At 38.8% G+C, this 8,737-nt stretch overlaps 2 gene segments (V, D, J or C); both read right to left on the bottom strand.

The window, feature by feature from the left end:
• Window positions 1-1,217, bottom strand: LOC142398201 (Ig kappa-b4 chain C region-like). The segment is given in 2 exon segments: window positions 1-483; window positions 1,186-1,217. A coding segment is annotated over 1 exon segment (303 nt).
• A 4,329-nt stretch (window positions 1,218-5,546) lies between these two features.
• On the bottom strand, window positions 5,547-7,759 carry LOC142398848 (Ig kappa-b4 chain C region-like). The segment is given in 3 exon segments: window positions 5,547-6,045; window positions 6,999-7,080; window positions 7,730-7,759. Coding segments are annotated over 3 exon segments (444 nt in total).
• Window positions 7,760-8,737: the final 978 nt, after the last annotated feature.

Here is an 8,737-nt window from a genome sequence, read left to right as displayed (position 1 = left end):
CCATAATTAAAGAAATCTTTATTGATTTGAAACATGAAAGATCAACAACAGAAATAAAATCGTCAATGTTGATGCATTTATTGACAGAAAGAAAGACAGAATACACAGTGAGACTTGAAAGAGATTAAAACCAGTATCAGAGTCCCAGTGAGTGGGATCAGGACTGGGAACACTGGTCTCTCCTCAGTGTCTGTAAGACTGGAGTCTGGGAGCCCTGTTTGGCCTCACAGGTCACAGAGCCCACCTTCTCCCACTGGTCTGCAGGGAGCCTCAGGGTGCTGCTCCAGCTGTAGAGGCCGTCCTTCTGCAGCAGCCCGGGGCTCCTGCTCTCCTCCAGGCTGCTGCTGCTGCTGCCGTCCACCTTCCAGGACAGACTCCAGTCTGAGGGGAAGCCCTTGTTGGCCAGACACATTAAAGTGGCCTTCCCTTTCTTCAGCTCTTCACTGGAAGGGGTTAACATTGTCAGGGTGGGAGGGGCGTTACCTAGGAGACACCAATCAGCTTAGAGCACAGAAGCCATACAGCTGTCAAACACCAGACACTTGAACACCTTTACTCTGAGAAAGAAGATTTTCTCCTTTAAGGAGTTTCAGTCACAAGTTTTCTTCTGCTCCAACAGTCTCTCACACCTTGTTTCACTTCCCTATCAGAAACCTCTCATGCATGCCAGCAAAGACAGAATAATCACACATTTTCTATTAAAATGTCAAAGAAGTCCTAAAACATCACTAAAGCATGTTTCCTGGTATTCAACAATCTTAACATTACACATGCAGTATTTAGTTGAAAACTGAATAATAGAAAAATTAAGAGAGAACAATCAAACAAGTTTCAAGTAAACATGAAGCAGAATTCAGAGAATTCTTCAAATGGTTTCAAACTCTAAGCAAACCGAATAAAGAGACAACAGTTATGGTGTTGGAAACCTGAAAACTATCCTAAGAAGTTAACACGCTTCATCTTTCCTTCACATCAAACGGTTTGAATTTATGTCTAAAATGAACGTTGTTCTAACATTTTGACTCAGGTCTCACTTCAACTACATGACAGAAGAGCAGACTCAAATATATGAAAACTGAAACTATTGGAAAAAGACACATTTTTTATCCTTCAACATTAGAAATAAGACATTTTAAAGACTAATCAACGACATCTTGTTGAATTTGTAATGTAATATAAACTTACTTCCAACATCCAGTCTGGTTCCTCCACCGAACGTGTACCACAGTGATACAAACTCATTGAACCGCCGTACAAAAACCTCTGACTGCACAGAGACACGGCTCTCTGACTCTGTCACACTGAACTAAACCAAAAAGCCCTGAAGAATAAATCATTAAACCCAAAAAACTAAGTTTTCCTTTTTTTCCTTTTTAAAAATTTCGATCGAAATCATGAGATCTTTTTTGCACAATAGTATTCATGAAAATAACTTTTCTTTTTTTTTCGTCTTAACATGCAGAACAGAGAAAAAACTACAACATAAGAGAAAAAAAGAGAAACAGCAACTAAAAGCAGCTTTAATTGAACTTACTTCCAACATCCAGTCTGGTTCCTCCACCGAACGTGTACCACAGTGATACAAACTCATTGAGCCGCCGTACAAAAACCTCTGACTGCACAGAGACACGGCTCTCTGACTCTGAGACAAACAAAGTTACTCAACAAAACAATGATGAATTCATGAGTTGATATCAAATTTAAATATATTAACATATAGCACATAATAACACTGTGTATTATTTTATTTAGCATTTACAATTCACGACTTAAATCATCTTTATATTCATCAACGTTTTAGACTGATGATCATTTATTTTACTAAATAATAAATAGTCTGGCAAGATATGAAAGATTCAGAAAGTCTAATTTACTGGTACATCTCTATTTAAATCACTTTCTAGAATAATTGAACAATATTTTATTGAAAAGTTTCATCGTTTAAAAAATGTCTTCTGTAGCGGAGATTTGTGGTTATTTTATCCACTATGTTCTGGATTTTTTAACAAAAGATGGAAGGGATTCACTGACAGAGGCAGAGAGAATTTTACTGCAGATCGTTTCAGTAAACTCAGATTTTGAGTTGTCTGATGAGGAAGATGGAGAAAGGTTAGCCTCGGTTATCCAAACATTCAGATGTATTGAGCCTCACACACCAGAGTTCAAATAGTAGCTGAATCCATGACCTGAAATCAGTTCTACAAAATAAGAAATTCCATTAAGATTGTCAATGACCTTGACGTGTCTGATGAGGACAAAAGCAAAGACCTCCTGTGGAAAGTCAGGCCTCTCCGAGACAAAATGAGGCAAGGGTGTTTAAGTCTGCCAAGACATTTGCCCACTGATGAGCAAATGATTCCATTTACTGGCCGCTGCCCTGTTGGGCAGTATGTTAGGGCTAAACCATACCCAACTGGACTGACAGTGTTTGTCTTCACCACACCAACTGGTATGGTCTTAGATTTTGTAGTCTACCAAGGCAAGACCACCTTCAGAGTCACAGAGGGACAGGGCATTGGAGAACAAGCTGTCCTCCATCTGGTCCAATCCCTTCCCAAAGGAACCCACCTGTTCTTTGACAGGTTCTTTACGACCGTCAACCTCCTGGACCGTCTGATGGCAAAGGGAGCGTCAGGAATCTGAACCCTTGTGATCAACAGAATTCCAAAGGAGTGCAATATTACAGGGGAGAAGGCCATCAAAAAGAAAGGAAGAGGGGCATCTGAGATGGTGGTCAGACCAAGTCCTCCTGAACTTGCTGTCATTAAGTGGTTTGACAATAAGCCGGTGGTCATGGCATCCTCTGCCTATGGCAGTGAGCCTGAGGACTCTGGGGATCACCGATGCGTGGCTTCAGTATGAGACTGACTGCCAGTTCTTATGTTGAAATAGATATTTTCATTGAATTTATTGATTGTTATCGTGGTTTAGTTTCACATGTATAAAATTCTAATTTATACTGTAGTGGACACATGATATCTCTAGGAAAAATGATAAAATTGTGATATGACAACAATTTTTTTTCCTGGTAGTCAGGACTGAAACCAAAAATGATACTAAAGGAGAAAGTTCCATACAAGACATGACTTGAATTTTTTTTATTTTGCTTCATTTAGCTTTTACAATATTTTCACGTGAAATCTGTTACATTTTTAGAATGAAACAAGCTGTACACATGATATTTCTCGAAAAGTTAAAGTATGATAAAATAGGAATAAAGAAGTTTTCAGTGAATACTTGTATGAATTGGCTGTTAATCCTTACACATACATTTTAAAATTTGTTGAAACATTTAAAAAAATTAAAAAAACACCATTTATTTTAAATGATTTATTATTTCTTTCCAAATTGACAAAAAATAAATGAATAAGTAATTAGAACAGAAACCTTTAAAGAAATCCTTTACAGTTTCTAATCAATGTCTTGATGATAAGAAATGTTGGAGTCAGTCAGAGCATTTCCATAGAGAGCCACTTTGCATCAGCAGCACCATGCTCCAGTGCTCTGGCAGAGTTTATAGTCCTGAGAGTTGAACACTGGATGACTGACAGCTGACCTTCATGACACCAGAAGCCACAGAAATCCTCCTCATCAGAAACATGACTTTGATCTGCGTCCTCATCTGGACTCTCCTCTGCTGCTGCTTCACAGGTAAAGTCCAGAGAATCAAACTCCTCTCCTCTATGAACATCCGTCCCTCTGAAATGAAGCCGACAAAAGCATGAAGCTGCTTTATGTTTTTGTCTCTGTATCCTCAGAGTCCAGAGGTCAGGTCACAGTGACTCAGCCTGGAGCAGTGAGCTCTGCTGTGGGAGGCTCCGCCACCATCACATGTAAAACCAGTCAGGATGTTTATGTTCGGATAGGCTTCCACTATTTAGCCTGGTACCAACAGAGAGATGGAGAAACTCCTAAACTGCTCATTTCCTTAGCTGACAGCAGAGCATCAGGGATTTCAGATCGTTTTACAGGCAGTGGATCAAACTCTGACTTCACTCTGACCATCAGTGGAGTTCAGGCTGAAGATGCTGCAGTTTATTACTGTCAGAGTTACCACTACATCAACAGTCAGCATGTGTTCACACAGTGAAAAACAGTCGTACAAAAACCTCCCTCAGTCAGCCTGAACAGAAACTGAACCGACAGCTGCAGACACTGATACAGTTCACTGAGGACACACATTTCATGGAACATTTTAAATATTATTTTAACCGTCACACTTTGCACCATCCATTAGTTTAACTATCTTTGTAATTCTCTGAACACACACACATAGCTTAAATGTAATTAAGTTTCTGAAGGTTCTGTTATCCATCACATCTTATCAAAATCTATTAACATAATTTTTTTCCGTCTAAAAAAGCAAAGAGGAGCTATTGTGTGGCAGTTAAATAAAATACAACTAGCACAACCTTTGACCCCAAATCCGCTCTGTGGATTTAAAACAAACTCAAAAAAAGACGTGTTAAATTCATGAGTTGATACCAAACATGAAAATAGTTCTAAACAACATATCTTTTTTCTTGCTTTTTGTTATTCTTCATTAAATTTCCGTGAAATCTACGACAGTTTCAGACTGAAAGAAAACTAAAAATCTAAAGGAGTTCTTCCTCAAACATTTCCAGCACATTAAACTGAGTATGAAGAAGTTTGGGGTAAATACTTGTATAAATTCTGCCTGTTGGAGTCAGTCAGAGCATTTCCAGAGGGAATGTTGTCAGATCAGCTCACTACAGTCTTTATTGTGGCTGCTTACAAATATCTATTGATGCAGTTTAAAGGTCACATTGAGACACGAGCAGAAGAAATGCTGTAATTGTTTTATTCTCATGTAATCTTCCTCTGTAGTTAAATCCGTTTGTCCCTTTTGACCTGGAGATTAGATCATCATCACATCAGGGAACAGCCGACCAACAGATTCTTAAATGAGTGTGAAGAACATTGTTCCAGGACTGTGGAAGAGTTTAAGAACACATTAGATGTTTCTGTGAGATTGTTTACACTAAAGACATGAATCAGCCTTTATATAGAGATCACTGATGATGATTATACTCTGATGTTGTAAACCAATCAGAATGTACTGTTCAGGATCCTACAGTAGCATGTTTCTGTGAGGCATTTTAGCTTTACTCACAGTTACTACAGTGTGTGGATTTTTATCTACACATTTCAGCACAAATGTTTCTCCTACTGACATAATTCTTTCATCATATTTAAGATGTTTTGATTGAAATTCTTCAGCAGAACAATCAGCTTGATAACTACAAGGTTTTCATCGAGTTACAAAGTCACAAAAAGTTGGAACATTAGATTAAGTCATTTCTATCATGGCTGAATTTAAATGACCATTCTGGGTTGTTCTATTAAAACAAACACTGTATGACATGAGCTCATAATTCCTTTCTCACGTTGTTCAGTATTTTTTAATCTAAAATAATAAATATATTTTATTAGGTATGTCTGTGGATTTTATGGAACTGGTGGGGTCATTGTTTCTTTCATTACAACACAAACGAAAGCATTTGTTTTGATGAAAAGGCTTTTTATTTAATCAGGGAAATCTCAGTTATAAAAATCAATGAGAACAATTAAAGTATTAAAAGATGAAGAAGACATGAAATGGTTACTGTAGAAAAGAGACAGAGACCGTGTTGAAAAGTAAAGACTGAAAGCAAAAACAGTAACTTCAATATCAGAGTCCCAGTGAGTGGGATCAGGACTGGGAACACTGGTCTCTCCTCAGTGTCTGTAAGACTGGAGTCTGGGAGCCCTGTTTGGCCTCACAGGTCACAGAGCCCACCTTCTCCCACTGGTCTGCAGGGAGCCTCAGGGTGCTGCTCCAGCTGTAGAGGCCGTCCTTCTGCAGCAGCCCGGGGCTCCTGCTCTCCTCCAGGCTGCTGCTGCTGCTGCTGCCGTCCACCTTCCAGGACAGACTCCAGTCTGAGGGGAAGCCCTTGTTGGCCAGACATACAAGTGTGGCCTTCCCCTGCTGCAGCTCTTCAGTGGAGGGGGGCAACACTGTCAGGGTGGGAGGGACCTGACCCACTGGAGAAAGAGAGGATACATGTTGAGAGGCAGCAGCTTTTTAATATCTCACTTCCTTCTCTGAGCTCGGTAACTACGGCAACAGACAGGCTTCACTGCTGAGCCACAGCAACAGACAGGTTTCAGTACTAAATGTAAAAAGGTTTAAGGCTTTTTGCTCCTCAGATGTTTTCAGTTTTATTTCAGTCAGTGTGGTACAATCTAAAATCATGAATGCAATTTTCAAACCAGATCGTCAGCCTTCATGTCATGTATCACCTGTTTACATCAAAAACAAGTTTTTCATTCATTTCACAAATCATTTCGACACGTTTATATAAATCTATCATTTCTACTCTCTCCTGCTTCTGACTTTAGCGACTGCAAAATTACGTGGAAAAAACAGTATTTTCCTCCTTTACAGTCATTTCTCTCGTAGTATTTTCTGTTATTTTGCATCATAAAACAACCTTTGTAGAGAAATTACATGAATCAATACCCCTCATACAGTAATGCATCACTTTTCTCCTGCTGAAATGTTTATATGCTGTTAGATAAAAGTGCAGCCCAGATCAGCATGGCTCCGAATTTTGACTAAATTGTTATCAATGACACAGAATTAGTCCCTGTGAAATGTTCATTCACACAGATATTAAGTGTGGAGAGAAAACTAAAGCGTTTGAGAATAACCTTCAACTTGTTAACTTTGTTCACGAATTATTGTTCATGTAACATGTAAGAATTATTTTCAGTCGTCACCAGTTTTCAGAAGCTTAAAATATCCTGAGTGACAGAGAGAAGACTTTTGAGTGTGTCCGAATATATCGTCTCACTCACTCATCAACAATTACTGCAATCATATAAACTACATTTATTCATATATTTTTCATAAATGAACAGTTTTCTGGTTATGAAATGAAAAATAAAGAAGGAGCTATAAATTTCAGGTTATTAGAAGAGTAAAATGTACTTACAGTTAACTGTCAGTCTGGTTCCTCCACCGAACGTGTTCCACAGTGATACAAACTCATTGAGCCGCCGTACAAAAACCTCTGACTGCACAGAGACACGGCTCTCTGACTCTGAGACAAACAAACTCACCAAAACTTTTGCTGTTTTCTAGAATTTTAGCTCAAATAGGAACTGAAGAAAACAGAGCAACAAATGTCTCACATCAGATTTTTATATATTTAGTATTTTTACGTTTGTGAAAATAAAGATGGACTCATTTGATGCCGTCTTATGAAACATTTTTACAGAAGGTGAGATATCATGACCCCATGAATGAACTAATAAGAGACGCTGATAACAAATCTCATTAATTAACCCAAAATGTTGTACTTAAACATGCATATATCTTTATTAGATGAAATTGTCACAAATGCAATAAAGCTCATGTTGAACATGTTCATAAATGCTGATAAGGAGACAGGAAGGGGTGAAGGATGGTGTTATAGTCCAAGTGTTTTTCACTTTTCAGCTTCTCTCAGTGTTGCAGTATTTCTGGGTTCTACGTTTTGTTCGACACGACTCTCTGACTCTGAAACAAACAAACTGCAGAACTTTTTAAATGTTTGAGAAATACAAACTTAATTACACATTCAGCAATACACAGGATATTTCAATTCATTATAAAATAATACATTTATGAATGTAAATGACAGACATATTTAACAACATGTGTACAGATAAAGTGGTAAAGCACTGAAAGATTCTGCCGTGCAGCCAGATCCATTGTAGAGTCCATCAGAGAAATATTGAGCAGGATTATTAACAATTGTTGATCAATGAAAAATGTTTTTTTTTTTAAATGATTAGGATTGACAAAAAATTAATTTTGACAATTAAAAGAAAAAAAAACAAAAAACATATTAATTAAGGAAAACACTATAAAGTTTCTGATCAATATCCTGATTGATAAGACAACTCCCTGTTGGAGTCAGTCAGAGCATTTCCATAGAGAGCCACTTTGCATCAGCAGCACCATGCTCCAGTGCTCTGGCAGAGTTTATAGTCCTGAGAGTTGAACACTGGATGACTGACAGCTGACCTTCATGACACCAGAAGCCACAGAAATCCTCCTCATCAGAAACATGACTTTGATCTGCGTCCTCATCTGGACTCTCCTCTGCTGCTGCTTCACAGGTAAAGTCCAGAGAATCAAACTCCTCTCCTCTATGAACATCCGTCCCTCTGAAATGAAGCCGACAAAAGCATGAAGCTGCTTTATGTTTTTGTCTCTGTATCCTCAGAGTCCAGAGGTCAGGTCACAGTGACTCAGCCTGGAGCAGTGAGCTCTGCTGTGGGAGGCTCCGTCACCATCACATGTAAAACCAGTCAGAATGTTTATGTTTGGAGTGGCTACCACCGTTTAGCCTGGTACCAACAGAGAGATGGAGAAACTCCCAAACTGCTCATTTCCTCTGCTAGCTACAGAGCATCAGGGATTTCAGATCGTTTTACAGGCAGTGGATCAAACTCTGACTTCACTCTGACCATCAGTGGAGTTCAGGCTGAAGATGCTGCAGTTTATTACTGTCAGAGTCTCCACAGCGGCCCCGTGTTCACACAGTGAAAAACAGTCGTACAAAAACCTCCCTCAGTCAGCCTGAACAGAAACTGAACCGACAGCTGCAGACACTGATACAGTTCACTGAGGACACACACACAGAATCACAATAAATCTTATCAAGCTTTTTCTATATGACTTTCT

This window comes from Odontesthes bonariensis, chromosome 14, assembly GCF_027942865.1.
Source record: "Odontesthes bonariensis isolate fOdoBon6 chromosome 14, fOdoBon6.hap1, whole genome shotgun sequence".
NCBI lineage: Eukaryota > Metazoa > Chordata > Actinopteri > Atheriniformes > Atherinopsidae > Odontesthes > Odontesthes bonariensis.
Note: the sequence above shows the minus strand (reverse complement) of the source record. Positions and strands in the feature narration are given on the sequence as shown.